The sequence below is a fragment of the Venturia canescens genome, chromosome 8 (assembly GCF_019457755.1).
Source record: "Venturia canescens isolate UGA chromosome 8, ASM1945775v1, whole genome shotgun sequence".
Taxonomy (NCBI): domain Eukaryota; kingdom Metazoa; phylum Arthropoda; class Insecta; order Hymenoptera; family Ichneumonidae; genus Venturia; species Venturia canescens.
Genome location: NC_057428.1, coordinates 21,525,233 through 21,543,276, shown reverse-complemented (window position 1 = coordinate 21,543,276; position 18,044 = coordinate 21,525,233). Strand labels below are relative to the sequence as shown.

At 42.5% G+C, this 18,044-nt stretch overlaps 1 protein-coding gene across 1 annotated transcript in view; it reads left to right on the top strand.

Annotated features, from left to right (window-relative positions):
* The window catches only part of bent (projectin protein bent), a 76,492-nt gene that overhangs the window by 2,101 nt on the left and 56,347 nt on the right, over positions 1 to 18,044 (top strand). The window contains exons 2-13 of the mRNA XM_043426772.1: positions 3,942 to 4,506; positions 5,302 to 5,323; positions 6,923 to 7,085; positions 8,594 to 8,735; positions 14,904 to 15,127; positions 15,211 to 15,616; positions 15,706 to 15,878; positions 15,983 to 16,153; positions 16,244 to 16,323; positions 16,413 to 16,578; positions 16,963 to 17,127; positions 17,859 to 17,909. Coding sequence (XP_043282707.1) covers positions 4,194 to 4,506; positions 5,302 to 5,323; positions 6,923 to 7,085; positions 8,594 to 8,735; positions 14,904 to 15,127; positions 15,211 to 15,616; positions 15,706 to 15,878; positions 15,983 to 16,153; positions 16,244 to 16,323; positions 16,413 to 16,578; positions 16,963 to 17,127; positions 17,859 to 17,909 — 2,076 coding nt within the window. The 5' untranslated portion in view covers positions 3,942 to 4,193. The remainder of the gene's footprint in view (positions 1 to 3,941; positions 4,507 to 5,301; positions 5,324 to 6,922; positions 7,086 to 8,593; positions 8,736 to 14,903; positions 15,128 to 15,210; positions 15,617 to 15,705; positions 15,879 to 15,982; positions 16,154 to 16,243; positions 16,324 to 16,412; positions 16,579 to 16,962; positions 17,128 to 17,858; positions 17,910 to 18,044) is intronic.

The following is an 18,044-nucleotide window of genomic DNA, read 5'->3' as shown; positions in this document are numbered from 1 at the left end:
GTACCGCCCGAAAAACCTCTCCACGAGCTCGCACACGAGCGCGCTAAGAAGCTTGGGAATGTATTACCGGAGGGAAACGTGGGTGGCGCGATCTCCCGTTTACCTCTCGCACTACTTCCCTCGAGACACGGCCGATTTAAAAATATCCCCATACAACGCGACGCTCAAGTTTGCAACGTTCGAGTCCAACGAAATGGAGGAAAAAAAGCATTTTTAATTCGCTAATTTTTTATTTCACCAAGCTGCACCAAGATGCAGCTTGAAAAACTACGAATTGCAAATTCAACAGGAAACGAAATTGGATAATTACTGGAGTTATTGGAGAGTTTTTAAAAATCATTCCTCCCGGCGGCATCCGCCCTCGCGAAATCCGATTCATTCACTCTTTCTTCTCCTTCATATCCGTTTATCACATTGCCGCTGACGGAGTGCGTGAAAATTTCAAGAAATTTATAGCAGCGAGGCACTTGTAAACGCCTCCATTTTCGGGGGTAGAAAACACAAATTGAAAGACTTTTTTCGTTGCCGCTTCCAACTGAACGAAACTTTGAGTGAAATCGGATTTCAAGCATACTCAGGACCTAAAGGATCCTTAAAGCAAACGAGTTTTTGTGCACTGAGACTAACCCTACACCTCATGTGCCTTTTTTCATACCCTCAACCTCATGACCGGGGTTTGAACGCACCCCACTCTTTTTTTGTTTATAAATCCGGTCCTACGATGCTAAATTGACTTTATCCTACACCGTTTTCTTCGTTTTTTTTATAACGAAAAGAATGATGTATGATAAAACTAATTTCAATTGAATTTATATATAAAAAAATCCGTCGATAATCAGTCGATAATGTGACTTGTTAGGACGGAAGCGTAGTTTGAAGTTCGCGTGGGGTGTGCTCACACCCCAGTCATGCGTTCTAGGGCTAACGGCAATTTTGAGTGGCTGAAACGACACGCTACAAATTCTTCGAAAGGTCCATCCAAAATTCAAAGTCAAATTTTATTTATTGCGCTGTCAAATATTTAGCATCCTCGGATTCTCTGGGAGTACTTGACGAACGCATTATTCCGAGAATATTTGGATTTATGACAGATAAATTTTTCTTCCGTCAGCGTCGCTCGTAAATCTTCCAAAGACCCACAAATTCACTGAAAATTTCCGTCTAAATGGTCCCCGCGGGATATATGAATGAGGTGTCGTTTATAAATAACGTTGATTTAACATTTTAGCATTTTCATACACACGAATAAAGACTCGCGAAGATTTTATCGGAATTTTGAGAGAGGCTCGCGGATCGGAGAGCGAAACTCTGGAAAATGATAAATTCGAGAAGAATTTTTGAATGTTCCGAAAATCCAAGAATCCGTTTGACGTTTTTCGGCTGAATAACCAAAGCACCGAAACAGTGATCGATAAAAATATTTGGCTAGAAACGAATGTGTTAAACACGCTTAAGAACACCGGTATAACGCTGCTCGTAATGATCGAACGACGCACGCGAGATCGTTCGCCACTTTGATTTCATCAGAGTGCCAATTGTCACGTATTATAAGGAGAACAAATGGCGTTGGGTCTTCCGAGCTTTTTCACCCTCGTATATAATGCGTCGTTGTTACTTAGTAATGGGAACAAATGTGTCTTAACGAATGACGACTGCCAAGAGGCTTCTATATTTTGTGAGCATATTATATATTTACAATTCGATCCGTTGAATCACCGAATTCCCGATAAAATCGTTGTCGAGTCTTTGAACTGCGTGTTTCGACGATTCGTAGAAGCGATTTTCTTCAGGGGCGGAGGAGGAAAATTTTGAGAAAAAAAGGCATTTTTTAAGAGGCGCAACACGAATGTGAGAATGAAAAAGAAAATTGTATTTTGGATGCTCGATAATCAATCGATTTGTTGATTGATCGAGGAATTTGTAGGAAAATGAAGGCGAGCTGACAAGATTTGTCATGTGCTCGGAGCGTGGGACGAAGTTTAACCCATCTTTGCTCATGCCAATTCGATTTCGAGGTCCGGTCTCCTCTCGCGACCTGACGATTGATATCTACCGGTCCACTTCGCAACCGTGAAGATTTTCGGTCAACTGTCAAACTTTAATTAGATCCCGGGGGTCAAGTTAAATATAAAAAATTTATAAATAAGCTTGTTTCGCATAGTTTCTGCGTGCACGGGAAACCAGAAATAATTGATTCTGGAAATGTCGGTGATTAAAAGATTGTTGGATGGTCGGCGAATTGAAAATAATTCACGAGCGAGTACGCGAGTTCATCACTTGCGCAAAAAGAATCGCGGAAAAATGTGTCGATGCAGAATTTCTCAAAGACCGTTGACTAACGGCGAAATTTCAAATGAAACGAAGCGAGACTCTTTTCATATATCCACGAATGAAACGGTGCCAAAATTACGTCGCTTCAACTTCGAAGCTCCTCTCTAAAAGGGTGGGTTTTCTTTTTTTCGGAATAAGAATGCGAAATGCAATTACGAGGGGCAGCGATCTCGAGTATTCTCGAGGCTGATTGCCAACTCTTACCATCGCGTTGTATCACAAGCAAACGCAAGTCGCATCTCCTCCTTTTTCCCTCTCTCTCCCTCGGGCAGTCTTTTCTTCCCAACCACATACACGTAATTCATCGCGAGCAAAGCCGAAAGATTTTGCTCGTGGTCGACGACGGGATAGAGCCACCTCACACCGCCAACACTTGACACATGTATACACAAATGTATTATTTCGAGCTGAAACACTCATCGACGAAACGGCATCCCCGTCAACTTCCGGTCGCGTCTCGTTTTTACACTCGACATAAATTACGTATGCACTTTTATGTACTCCCCTCTCTATCACACGAAAACTCATACATAACCCTTCTCTTTGCAAATAACTATTACACACTCGCGCGGCAACGCTCTAAAACTAATAACTGATTTTACCGAGATAACCAGTCAGCCCTCTATTTTCAGCGCTGAAAATTTTCAATAATAGCACTCTTTGCGCAACACTTGATTTTCTCGAGATTAAAACGTGCACCCGCACAGTTTCGAATGCATACGTATTTTCAGCATCTTTTCCCGATGAATCAACCTCTTTTCACTCCTTATTATTCTTCTCGTTTACTGCCCTCAATTTTTTTTTTTTTTTACTAAATGATAGTTTTTTTCTGACGAGGTAACGTCATTAGAAGTTTACTTTTCCTCAGATTTTGAGGTTACAAAAAACATCAATGTGTATTTGAAATCTATTCTCCGCGTTGTTATGTGCAATCGCGCGACCCCCCCACCACTCGTTCCAGGTATCGTCAACAGAAATGGATTCTCAGTATTGTCCAGCAAGCCCAGTAGTTTCGTTACCCTCTCCGTAACACCCGCGGCTATATGGTGAGACGCGGAGGCGCCGCCCTCATTTCGGCGGTGACAAATCATAACAGACATTTTCGGGCCCGCTCCGTTATCCCACCCCCTCCAAGCGCAACAACAAAGAATTATCTGCTTTCTCTCCCCACTCCCGTTACATGCTCCCATGCTGAATTGTTTACATGCTACAAGCCCTCGCTGACCTCGAGTTCTTCGAATTTGATAAAATTCTGCGAATACATCGATTTTGAAGGACCAACCGTCGTTGTATTTGATGTCAAAAAGCCTAATGGGCGTTCATTTTTTAACGACGTTTCAAAACGACGAATCTCAGTGTCCGAAAATCGCGCTCGAATCGGATCTCGCGAAAAATGCTCATCTGCGACGGAAATGAATTTCGATTCTAGTTGCACGCTTGTCGCGAAAGCTCGCAGTAGTAATCGAGTGAAAATAATGTTTAGCATAGGATTCACGATAACAGCCAAGTTTTTCAATGGAAAAAGTGAAATGGATGAAAGTGTTTGAATAAAACGTAAAAAAGCGAATGGATCGGTGAACGCTAGTTTGATAAATTCGGTTGGTTTTCAGGGATCTTGGTCCTTGGAAATATTCTCGTGTCGTCTGTCGAAGAAATCAACGGAAAGCAAGTGAATAAGCTTGAAAAAGAAGAGGAAAAAAGAATCGAAAGGGAAGAAGTTTAAGGTGGAATAATCCGGCTGAATGGATATTTGGTTAATCGGGAGAATCGTTAAGAGGAAAATATAAATAGTGTGATCAGTAAATCGAGATTGGAAACGGGGGAAATCAGGGGAGTCGGAAATCAGGCGCACCCCAAATAAGATGGGGGTCGCCGATGATTTCGCGCCAAGCTTCACGCAGAAGCCACAGCTGCGTCAGGAGGATGAGGGCAACAGGCTCATCTTCGAATGTCAATTGGTCAGTTCACCTAAACCGGAAATATCGTGGTTTCGCGGAGAGACACAGCTGAGCGAAGATGCGCGAACGGTCTTCAAGATTCAAAGCGTTGGAACCAACAAATTTCTCGTCGTCCTTGAGCTCGATGACGTCATCGAGACAGACGCTGGCCTTTACAAGGTCAAGGCCAAGAACAAGATGGGCGAGGTCGCAGCCTCTATCAACCTCAACTTCAGCCGTACGTTCTTTTCTCATATATTCACTATTTTATCATTTTTTTGAAACACTTTTTAAATCATCGTTTTTTCGATTTTTTCCTCGAGTGAATTTTGCTTCGATAAATAAAGAAAAAAAATCGGTTCGTTTTCATTACTTTTTCATTCGAGTTTTCCAACTTTGGCTTTGACTCACGTCGAATCGATTCGAATTGATATTATTTCATGAATCGTCGTGATTTTACGAACTTCCGGTGTTTGAATTTCTGTCTCGCAAAAGCCGAAGGAATTGACTCGAAATTAGCGAATTTATGGCCACAGGCCACGTGCTAAATTTTCGAGAAAAACTGTGCGTTCGCGTATTTGACGATTGGGAGCAGCTTTTTCGTGAATGTTTGTTGCACCATACGCGCGTATGTTATTTTTCATGCGAGCATTAAAAGATTTTTTACGATCGACCGAGGCGAGAATAATACGAGAATTCGAGTTGTTTTGTTCTGTCGAAAGACGAAGGAGAATCTCCTTGAACCAGATCGCTGGAATCGTTTTGTTTTCTTCACTTTTTCATATTTTTATAAATACTTCGGAATTCAATGGTTTTCGTGGGGCGTTGTAAGTGGGCCATTTTTTTTTCTTTTTTCTTTTTTTTTATTTCAAAATTTCCTCGCACCTTCGCTGACGAAATCCGAATGGTTTTTCGTCGAAGCCCAGTGTTTTTGGACTCGCTCCTTCTCACACCACGAAAGCTTCTCTTCGTCAATTTTTTTTGGCCTTCCTTTTTAAATCGTCGGCGTTATAACCACAATTATATTTTACAGCCGTGGACGAGCCTAGAGAAAAGTAAGTCGGAAGGCTGTTGAGAGTGAGGCGGGAGAGAATTTTCAGTTTTTATTGTCGCTTCACATTAATTTGCTCACAATTTGTTTTCCTCGCAGCTCAATTATTATTCACCTTTTCGCTTTTCTCTCTAATGCGCGACTAAATAACGCTCTGAACACGCCTCTGAAATCGCTCTTTTTTTTTTCACGATAATATTCCGTGCCTTTTTCTTCCGACGTTAGTGCGAGAAAAGCGCGGCTGCTCTTTGCGATTACTTGTTTCTCACTGCATCGCTTATCACGCCCTCGCTTTTGTCTTTTTAGCTATCCAGCCAGCCCCGAGACGGTGAGTGTTGCTTCGCTGCCGGCCCCTTATTTGTTGTGTTCTTATACCTGCGCCGTTCAAGTGTGCGTGCCCAAGTTTCCCTCTTTTGCGCCCTTTCCACCTTCTTCCCAACTCAACGCACGCATGAAAAAAGTTTGTTGCGATCGCGGAAGTTGCGTGTTGCGTCGAGGCAGCTCGGTGATGCCGGCGTGACAATAGTCAACTCGATTTTTGCCCGCACGTCGATCGAACGGCGCTCAAAATAACCGTCGCGGAATGTCCGCTATTTACGGAACACGCCACTCGCGGCGCTGCGTCCGATAAGCGGTCCTCGCGTACTCATCGACGCTCGTTTCGTTCGGACGATTTTTCGTTTGCCTTATTTTACGAAATTTAATCCATTCGGGGCAGAAACAAAGTTTTTATCAAAGTGCTCGTATTTTATCGTAAAAATGTCACTTTGTGATTGTTTTTCGTTGATTTTGAAGCGATTTTTTTTTTTCGAGCGCATTATTTCTCAATCGATTCGCGAAATTGAGGGTGCGAAGAATAAATTATCTTTGAGAACGCGGCGGCGAGCTTTCGCGTTCCGCGCGGTGTTCTGCGTATTTCGAAAATATCTTTTTGAGAATGATCGGGTGGAGATTCGATAAAATAAATGCCTCGCGCGATTCGGATGCCCCGAAGGAGCTCGCGCTTTCATAATCGTTTCGGACGAAGTAGCGTGGAAACGATATCTGCCACGAGAATCGAGGAAAACAGCTGCAGCCTACTTATTCTTTCTAAACTTAGCGAGCTCGAGGGAGCGCGTATATTTGTTGAGGAATCTTTCGATCTTCCAGCAGACGAGCGCGCGCTGCACCCGAATAAAAGATGCTCCACCGAGGGGGATCGAGCGTTGCGAAAAACTCCGAGAAAAATGTCTGTTTTTCTAACATCCCTGAGTTTTGCACGGGGTTCGATAACTTTGTGGATTTTTAAAAGATTTTCAGTTTGCCATAAACTCGAGCTCACGACTTTTGGGTCAGTTCGACCGAAAATCTCCATTTACGAGCGAATTCCAATGAAATCGTCGTCACACGACGACGAGTGGGCGCGAAACGTTCGTTCCTCGGTGGCCGAGGGTCGCGAGCGCGCTCAAATGGATGGTCGAAGAGCCCCGAAAGGCGATGAGAGTCCGAAGAAACGGCAGTGACTCGAGGAATGTCGTTCCGTGACCTCTAACCTGACCTTTGTGTGTTCGATTCGTCCCCAACGATTGCGCACGTTGACGAAAGGCTCGCGTTGAAATTTCAGACAAATCGAGGGTATCGCACCGACTTTTGCGAAAAAGCCTGCGATCCGCCAGGAGGACGATGGCAAAAGACTGCTCTTCGAGTGTCGCATCACCGCCGACCCAACGCCGAAAGTCTCTTGGTTTCACGACGGGAACGTCGTCAAAGATACGCCGAGGCACAAGGTTCGTTCACGTTGAAGCCAGCGAGGAGCAACGAGTTTTAACCCTTACTAGTCACACCTCAACTTTCTCGCGTATACTCACTTTAGGGGACGATAAATCATTGAAAAACTGTCAAGAAAAATTAAATAAAAATACTGCAATGTATTTTGAACCTTTAAGAAACGACCATAACGATTTTATTCTATTCGTCTTATTTTTAATATTTCAACAAATGTCAAAGAAAAGAATGCAGGAAAAATTACGTTTTTTCACAAAAATTGATGTAGAAATCGTAAATTTCAATTTAAAAAAAAAAAAATCAACTCGTTCTATAAATCTGAGAAATCACGCTTTCAGGTTAGTATTAGTTAAGGTAGCTCCTGTACTGCATGCTAGTCAAATGAGTGCTAAATTTTAAAAACGCTTTTAGACCAAGTTCAACGTACCGATTAAATTTATTGTTAGCAGATATCTATTCAAGCATATTTTATTAACGCGAAAAAATATTTAAAATGATATTTTTGCAAAAGTATCAACTGATAGATGCAAATTTCCATGATGACACATTTTCACAGCTATTTTTCAAAGAATCATCTGTATTTTTTAACCGATTTTATTGCACCAAGTCTCATTTTGTTCCTCAACCGATACTCTACGAATTCACCGCGTAGATTTTCCTTTAAACTCATTCCCGAGAGACATTATAAATGAAAAAGTTTTTTCACTTAATGAACGATTAGTTACAACAGTGAAACGATCGAGTTAAAAAAACAACTATACATGGTGAGAATTGTTGCAATAAAATCGATGAAAAAACGCAGATAATTCTTTGAAAAATACCAGTGAAAATGTGTCAGCGTGGAAATTTGCAATAATCAGTTGATGCTTTTGCAAAACTAGCGTTTTTAATATTTTTACATCTTAATGAGATATGCTGTAATACAAATCCACTAACAATACATTTAATCGGTACGTTAAACTTGGTCTAAAAGCGTTTTTACAATTTAGCACTCATTTGACTAGCGTGCAGTACAGGCGTTACCTTAAATTTGTCGCGCGGGGGTGAACCGGAGTCCGGATCTTCTCGCACGGTCCGACTCGATCGACTAGCAAAACTAAACTAACGGGCCCTTTGAAATAATAACGATGAGGCTCTCTTCTCAAAGGTTCGAACTATCGACCGAGGGCACCACAAGTCCCACTTTCTCGAAATTTCTATTTGGCATCGTCGCTCGAAAAACGCACTCTAAATCCAAGTGTGTTATTGCTAACACACATTAAGTGTGTTCTGTACTTGGCGCCATAAGGAAACTGTAGATTTTTAACACACCATAAAACGTGTAAAAAGTGACCACAAGAAATCTACAATTTGCTTACGGCATTAAGTACAGAACACACTTTACGTGTGTTGGCAATAACACACTTGGATTTACAGTGCGGCAGGGGTCCGACATAGCCCGTGTGACTATTAAGGGTTAAAAGTGCGCGCGTGTGAATGAAAACATAAATATTTAAACGCAACGTTGCAGTTGACCGTCGACAAAGATGGCCACTCGTACTTTGCGACTCTCGAGATTAAAAACGTGACGGTCGAGGACGCCGGGAAGTATAAAGTGACGGCGAAGAACGAGCTCGGCGAATCGAACGCGACGATATCCCTGAATTTCGACAGTAAGTACGACGAGTTTGCCAACAGTATTATTACGACTCATCACTTCGATAATAATACGAAATAAAAGTGAACGAACGAGCGCGCCCTTTAACTCGGGATGTATATCGATCACCGATCTTCCTTCACACATCGTCCTCTTATTTTATCTTTTAATTTTTTCCGTACACATTTAATCACGACTTTATTTATTATTTTTTCCCTCTTATTTTTCTTGAAACTCGCCTCACGTTGAGAAAGAAAAAAAGCAACGAAAAGTCGGCACTTTCAGCGGTTTCGCTACGATTTTAATCGATATTTTTTCATTATTGTTTCACCTAAATAACCTCAATGGCACTTTATTTTGTATTGTTCATTGTCCCCGGTCTTGATGCACTCGAACTCACGAAGGAGCACGTATCGATCGCGATTTTTCACGGGGAGGGTGAAATTATGAAAAAATAGAGAAACGAGGCTCGCGAAAGAGGAATATGTTGGGCGGGGGAACATGCCGAAAAGTATATGAAAACGTAACGCGTCACGATATACAACCCGCGCGGGCTCGCACTAGTTGCCGGACCGCTGTCAAAACACGTTTGGAAAACACGTCCCGTGTATACACGATCACGCAATCACAGTACTGTTTGGATGACAAAATAACGGTAGAGCGCGAGATAAACACGAATAACGTAATTCATACCCAACGCTGCTTAAATTACGTATTAATTCGATCGTAATCTCGGGGCTCGTCGATCGAAATGGTCTCGCCGCGACGTCGTTAAACGACGACGAGCAATCGGCCAATTTCGATCGTCGAACGCGACGAAATCCGATCGACCATAACGGCCTGACCGCTGACGCTTCATTAGGTTGCTCCAGTGACATTCATCTCACTGTTTTTACTGTTCCAAGTGTTTTATTACTCGTTTTTTCATCATGTTTCGTGTGCCGATCTCTAACTCGCTGTACATACTTCTCTCACGAGATTTTCAGCGACTTTCGCACTCATCATCAAAGATCTTTCAATGTTCGGACTTTGAGGTAGAAAAAAAATGTGATTTCGGTGTGCATTTCGAAAAGAATGACGAGCGATGAAACTTGGTTGATATTTGCCTCGACTGGATATTGTTCGCGGTGTTATTTAGCGAGTAGTTTCATCGAGTACAGCGGAGACGAGGATTCGGGAATGAAAGCACGAACCGATTTCCCGTTTTCCGACGGCGCTGACGACACTGAAAATCCTCACAAACAATTATACTCTTTTTCGACTGCGCGCACCGGACCCTATCGTTTCGTTAGAGTGCAATCGAGAACCGTACGATCGAGGCGGTTCGTCACTCGCGCGATGAGACATTCCCTCAGCCGATTCCTCAGTCGAAATCAGAATTTCATCAAATTTGGTGACAACATTCTTTCGCATCGAGCATACAAATACAATTTTTTTCAAATTTTTTTACCACACGGTTATCGAATAATTGAGCACGAAGTGTATAACTGTATTGTAACCGGACAGCTTCATCCCCCCCTGTCGCGAATTCTCGTTTCACGAGAAGCCGCCAGAGGGCGACGGGTCGAGAGCTATCGCATCAGCGAAGCGTCACCGTACGCCTATAAGGCTCCCAACCTTGCCTTCATCCTCCTCGTTAACTCCTTATTCCTACCTTAATTGTATTGAAACGAATGAAATAATAGAGCATTACCCCTCGTTATATAAGGTTTAAGGAAGTTGAAGCGATATATATAGTAGGGATGTCGGATTGTTGAAAGAAAATCGATTCATTAAATCGAATCGAATTGAGGTACAACCAATCAATTCCATAATAAATTGAGCACTCAGAGATCGATTCACCCAGAATCGATTTTGTGAATATCAATAAAGAATGAGAAATAAGTGTGATAAAACTGTAACTGTGAAGTGTGAATGGAAGGGGAGATTGAATAGCTAGCTAGTAGTTAGTAGCGCCACTTCTCTCACAGGCACGGGTCTCGTACTCTCGCGTCTCTTCAATTCACGATTCACGACTCATGGGAAAAATTTTCCGAATCATCAATAAAACAGTATTAAACAATCGATCTCACAATTGAAAGATCAATTCGAATAATTAATTAGTCGGAGAGAATCGATCTGAAAAATCGATTAATCGTTGGTTAATAATCGATTTTGGGAAAAGTCGATCCTTAGATCGGCATCCCTAATATATAGGACGTCATACGAAAAAAACATTAGATTTTATTATTCCAAATTAACGAATTGAAAATTTACGTGAATCTTCTTGAACAGCGCTTAATTATGTGTGAAAAATTTGGAGAGGTTTCACCGCCTGGTAATCGAGTATTCATTGTTGAAAATGACAAAGTTAAACATGGGCTCTTATGGAAGCTTTCAAAAAATTGCTAACTTCAACAATAAATATATCTCAATTTCACGAGGGTGAATCATCGGCATATCCCGCCAGAAGTTTAATACTGTCTTAAGCTTTCTGTTTAAAAAATTTTAATGTGCAAAGTTGGAAAATAGTTTTAACATAAGATACGCTTCAACTACCTTAAGCACGTCAAACGTCAATCCATCAAGCTATTGCACTCTGCCCGGTCAGATATTGACAAAACGTCTATTCGTACAATACAAGAACGGTGACGCACTACCAAGGCGCATTGCACTTCGCCTGGCGTCGTCACGACAGTACGTTTTCGAACACTCGATGCTCTTTACCCGCTCCTAGCTAAATCCACCGGTCAGTGCACGAATCTCCACAGACATCTCTCCTAAGTGAGAGAGAAGAGGATCTAAAAAATTCCAAGTTCCGTTTCGTCGAGAGCTATGTCGTAGAAAAATCTAAAAAAATTACATCGTCTTATATATTTTAACAAATTTCATTGAATTCTTATAATTTTTAAATTCTTAATATCTTTAACATGGTTTAGCATGGCAACGTTGTATCGAGTAATTGAACACTAAAGTTCACGTGTGTAAGCATAGAGTTTACACCAGTTATACATCTCGAGCATAAGAACTTCGATTTAACGCTCAATTATTCGATAACCATGTGGTGAAAAAATTTAGAAAAAATTGTATTTGTATACTTGATGCCAAAGAATGTTATCACCAAATTTTGTCAAATTCTGATTATTTTTATTTCCAAATGAGTGCTAAATTTTAAAAACGCTTTTAGACCAAGTTTAACGTACCAATTAAATGTATTGTTAGTGGATTTGTGTCGCAGCATATCTTATTGAGACGTAAAAATATGAAAAACAATAGTTTTGCAAAACCATCGACTGGTGAATGCAAATTTCCACGATGGCACATTTTCACTGGTTTTTTTCAAAGAGTTATCTGCGTTTTTGGTCCATTTTATTGCAACAAGTCTCACTTTGTTCCTCGATGGATCTCGATTTAAAGGCAAATCTGCGTGGTGAATTCGTAGAGGACCACCAGTTGAGGAACAAAACGAGTCGGTTAAAAAATACAGATGATTCTTTGAAAAATACCTGTGAAAATGTCTCATCATGGAATAAATAAAATATCCTTCAACACCAAGTTGAACTTGGTTTAAAAGCGTTTCGAAAATTTACCACTCATCGGAGCAGTACAGGACGGATCAGTCGGTATGTCGCAACCGTAAGTGCGAGAGCTGCAAATTTCTAAATCGAAATTCTTTGACACAGTTTGACCGATTAAAAAAGGGCTCGGTCCGTCGATTTTTGATCGTTCAAACTGTGCCAAAGAATTTCGATTTCCAAAAATTCCAAGTGAGGTTACACTCTTGAGTCGCACACTCAGAAAAAGGCGGCGGTGCGGAATAAAAAAATATAAAAAACAAATATTAGAAGCGCGATTCGAAAGTACGATAATTGTTTGACAAGTGGAAGAAAAATTGAGATCGTTCTCCCGTTTTTCGAGGCAGTTTCCCGCGCATGCCTAGAAAAAAAATGTGAGAAAATCTCAAGCCCGAGAATCGAGGGGCCAAGTTTTCTTTTGCTTGCAACTCGAAAATGGACGCCACCGGGAAAATACGAGGACGTAGCGATAAATAGATTCGATCGATACGTGGCTCGCGCTAAATCGCACAAGTATACGGAACAATGATTGCGCGACAATGAGTGGGGAAGCGTGATTGGCATGTGGAATGATTATTAGGCGACGAGGCGCCCGTTCCTGACGACGGGATCAAACCGACATTCACCGAACGACCCGTGATCCGACAGTCCGACGACGGCAACACGATTACCTTCGAATGTAGATGCGCCGGCGACCCTAAGCCCAGTGTCAAGTGGTAAGGCGTCGCGGCGAGTTCCTCGCGAACGGCATTTATTTAATTATTATTATTTTTATTATTCTCCGAGGTTTTTAATCTCGAAACGTTCGAAAAGTTGTCGAAACTCCGGGCGCTCGATGCGAGAATTTCCCTGAGCGTCCGAGAACCGATATTCGGACCGAGATTTTTCGTCCGGTCGATCCACCTTCTTCTTCTTCGAGCTCCGGCGACGATCGAACGAACGTTTCGAAGATAAAAAACTAATGGAAATGAAAGAACCGGCGGGGAGGAAAAAGCTCGAGTGACAGAAATTGAAAATGGCGGATATCAGGTATCACGGTAACGACGAGATCAGGGAAGCCGGAAGATTCAACATGAGCCTTGAGATCGATCAGAAGCTCTATTACCTGGCGAGATTGAGGATCAACAACGTGGCCAAAGCGGACGGCGGAGAGTACAGAGCGATCGCGAAGAACAAACACGGCCAGGGAACGGCCACCATCAATCTCAACTTCGAAGGTGGCGACAAACCAAAGTACGAACGGAATATTTCCAATTCGATACATGAAAAAGAATGCGAAAGAAAAAAACGTCTGGAAAAGAAACTCAGCGCGGTACACCACTGAGTACAGTAATATCGCGCGCGTTATACGCGGGCAAGTAGATTTTTCGGTGACGTGACTTCGAGTCGTGACGACCAGCGAGAATCGTTGTATCGAAAGATAGTTTTATCGTTCAATTAAATATCGGGGTTAAATTAGCGGTTAAGTAACATCGACGACTCGGAGAGCCACGTCACGGAAGGATTTTTTCATTCGCGATTACGAAAGAGCATGCTCGAAAACCGTCGGAGTGATCTACAAGCATGCGGAGATCCTTCGGAGCGCGCGAAAGTATCGAGAAAAAATAGTTGTCTGAAGCGAGAGCGGGGAAAGAGGCCGAAAGGGGGAAAATAATCGAAATACACGCACAGAATTCCGGACGGGAAGGCACCGCGTTTCCCGAAGAAGCCGACGATCCGTCAAGAGGGCGATCTGCTCATAATGGAGTGCATCCTCGAGGCGCATCCCGTCCCCGACATAACTTGGTACCAGGGCACTAAAATAATCAACGGCAGCTCGAGGATCAAAATGTCCCGGAAGTCGACCGGCAAGGACACGTATCTTCTGACCCTCGAGATCTCGAATCCGACCAAGGCGGACGGTGGCAATTATCGCTGCAACGCTTTTAACAGCTACGGCGAGAGTAACGCCAACATTTCGCTCAATTTTCAAGGCAAGTCCCACCACTCACCGACGACAAACGAAAACAAAATCGGCAAAAAGTGTTTTTTCTTTTTCTTTCTCTCTCTCTCTCTCTCTCTCTCTGTCTCTGTCTCTCTCTCTCTCTCTCTCTCGGGTCACGTTTTAGCCGCACGAAAAAACAAACCCCTCGTCAATTTGATGTATTCCGAATTCATGTCGGCTCCGTTTGCGAATGCGCTCGTTTTTTAGCATGTACTAGATTATTCCGATATATGCGAATACGACACGAGAGTATCGAGGATTATCGAATCGTCGTGCTGTGCTAGTTTTATGATATTTGTTCCGCGGTGAGTACCTTAACGCTCCGTAACACCAACGACGCTAGGGGAAACCATTTCTAACGATCATCGCGTGCTAAAACTCTAATCGCTTTACTCTAACACGGAATTGAGCACGATTAAAAAGTAACATAACGAATCTCCGTGCTAAATAAATAGTCAGCAACCGAATAATCCTCGCTCCGTTTTCTTATAAATTAAATGAGATTTAAATGTGAATGCGGAAGCACGGAAAATTGGTGAAACTTTTATCGATGGCCGATGCGAAGCGTCGCGTCGTCGCGACGAGGATTTTCGGTGTGCTGAGCGGACGAGAATTTCGGCTTGCCTAATTGTGGATTTGTTCCAAGATGCAGAAGACGCGGCGGGCTTCGCGCCGTCGTTCGTCGAGAAGCCGCGAATCATTCCGAACGAGAGCGGCACCCTCATTACGATGAAGTGCAGATGCCGCGCGAAACCGAAACCGGAAGTTACTTGGTTCCGCGGCACAACGATCGTCAAAGAAACGTCGAAAATCTCGATAAAGAGTAAAGTCGTGGAGGAAGACGTTTATGAATTGACCCTCGAGATTAAGGTAATGAGATTTTCTTTGATTTTTATTTTTTGGCAATTGAGAAACCGAAGTTGTGGATTGAAGAAGGATTTTTGCTCGATTAGGATCCAACTGGACCCGACGGCGGAACGTACAGATGCCACGTGAAGAACGAATTCGGCGAGAGCAACGCGAACTTGAACCTCAACATCGAGGCGGAGCCCGAGCCCGAGGGCGAGGGTCCGACCTTCGTCGGCAAGCCTCACATACAGTCGGAGGACGGAGGAAAATTGGTCATCATGGATTGTCGGGTCCGAGCCAAACCAAAGCCGGAAATCGTCTGGACTCACGCTGGCAAAGTCGTCACAGAATCCTCCAAAATCTCTATCAGCATCGTCAAAGAACAGGAAGACGTTTATTACATCAAGCTTACACTCAACGACCCCGGAGCCGATGATTCTGGACTCTACAAATGTAACATCAAAAATGCCCTTGGTGAACTCAACGCGAATCTCACCCTCAACGTTGAAAGTAAGATTTTCTTTCCCATTCTCGCACGTTCGCGACGACTCCGATGTTTCAATTCCCTTCATTTGATATCTCATTTATTTTTGCTCAAGTTATACCGGTGATCAAAGAGAAACCCAAGGTCATTAAGGTCGTGAAGAAAAAGACAGTAATCGTCGAATGTCACGTCATGTCCAAGTTCGCTCCCGATTGCACCTGGTTCAAGGAGGCTCAGGCAATCACCGCCGGCAGCAGGCACAAAGTTCACGTCGAGAAGGTCAAAGAGGTCAGTTCATAAAAAAAACATCGATTTCCTCCGAGTTGATAATACTCACTGGACGTCACAAGGCGTTCGGAGCCTTCAATTTTATCTCATTTTATCTGGTGCAGGGTGAATTCGCTGTCAAACTCGAGATCGAGCAAATATCGACAGCGGATAAGGGCAAGTACAGATTGGTCGCCAGAAACGAAAAGGGCGAAGCGACTTCTCAGGTTGTCGAGATCATGGAACTGCCGGAAGAGGTGGAAAAACCGAAAATCGCCTCCGGACTCAAGACCGTCGTGAGTTCAGTCGCGCTGTTTTTCATTTGAGATTCCTCTTTTTACTTGAAATTCAATAATTCTAAAAACATCATTTTTTCCGTCCTCAAGACCGTCGAGGAAGGTCAGACCGTTGAGTTCACGGCGAAGCTGTCGCAGACCGACAAAAAGGCCACTGTCGTGTGGTACAAGTACGTAGTTTTGGAATCTTATATTATTTCCATCTGTACATTTCAAAATCGACTAATTTATGATTTTTTTTTTTCAAATGATTTTACAGAAATACAACTGTAATAAAAGAGACAAAGGACATCAGCGTCACATTCAACGGTCTCGAGATGAAGCTCGTGATAAGCAACACCACGGAGGAATTCACAGGGACGTACAAAGTCGTGGTCAGCAACGAGATGGGCAAGGACGAATCTTCTGCTGAATTGACGGTCAAAGTAAGACTGATTGATAAATGCTATAATGACAAATTATCTGATTCCGGAGATGGGCTAAATTTGAATTTGTCAAGCATTGAGAAAACCAGGTGACCATTCGGTCCAACACGTCGCGTCGCTGGTATCGTTAATTTACGTTGAGAAAGACCGTCAACCAAATTCGTATCGTGAAAAAGTCTTGAATTTTTGTTTCTAAATACGACTCCCAAAATGCCCTCGTCCGTTTCGAGCAGTTCGATATCCACATTTCCACGTGTTTAAACACTTTTATCACCCCAGTTCGAATCCTTCGTGGTAATCAGTGTATTTCCTTGATAAATAATTGTCATTCTCCTTGAACGAATTTCCTCGTTTGGCATGCACCCTGATCCTCGTGATTTGCAGAAACGTATGGAGAAGAAAAAGAAGGAAGAGGAGGAGGAGGAAAAGAAGAAGAAGAAGACAGTGGAGAAGAAAGAGGAGAAGAAAGAAGAGGAGGAAAAGAAGAAAAAAATAGTGGAGAAAAAAGAGCAGAAGATCGAGGTCGAAGAAAAGATCGAAGAGAAGAAGGTAATTGGACGTAGAAATCGTCGAAATTTTCATCACGTCTCGATGATCCCAAATGCGCGATGCTTTTCCAATTTTCTGTCAATTTCCAAACTGTCTAACGTTCGTGTATACCTTAGAAAAAAGCTTTTCAGTCGCACTTTGACACACGTGGACACGTACACGAACAACGCCCTTGAATTAGAAAAATATTGTTTTTTTTTTTTTTTTAATTTTACTTACAACGAACTTTATTTTGAAATTTCGTAATTTCGCGGCCTAAGAAAAAGCCAACGGATTCGGATACCGAGGAGGAAGAGGACGTCAGCGAGGAAACGGAATACGAGGACGATGAATTAGCGAGCGCGCTCGAGTCCAGCATCGCCGAGCCTATCGTTGACGAACCGAAATCCGAAATTTCTGATATTTCCAAATCCGAATACGTTTCACTCGTTGAGGTACACGAATATACGAACAACAACAAAATACATTCACACTTAAAATCCACACTCCATTCTATTATGAAACATCGATCACTTTGTACTTTACAACATGAAAAACAATTGCTCTACTCCGGCCATTCCTGCAATGCAATTTCTGGACTCTGTCGAAACTGTCGACTCACCCACGGGGCTCTGCATTTTTAGCTATATTTTCTGTCACTTCTCTTCTCCCATTGTTTCGATGTGAATAAGCTTCCAATTACTCGATCGATCAAATTTCTTTTTTTTTACATTTCGATGATTTTTTTTAAGGACAAACCGGACACAAAAACAAATGGTATCGACAAACCAGAGCCCAAAAAGGTAATTCATTAAAAAACACATTTTTTTTCCGACATCTCAATTACGTGAACACGAACATGAACAGACAAATAAGAGGAAAGTGTGAAAAAATTATTTTACAGTCGAATCCTGATTCATTCGCTTCCACGCGAACCT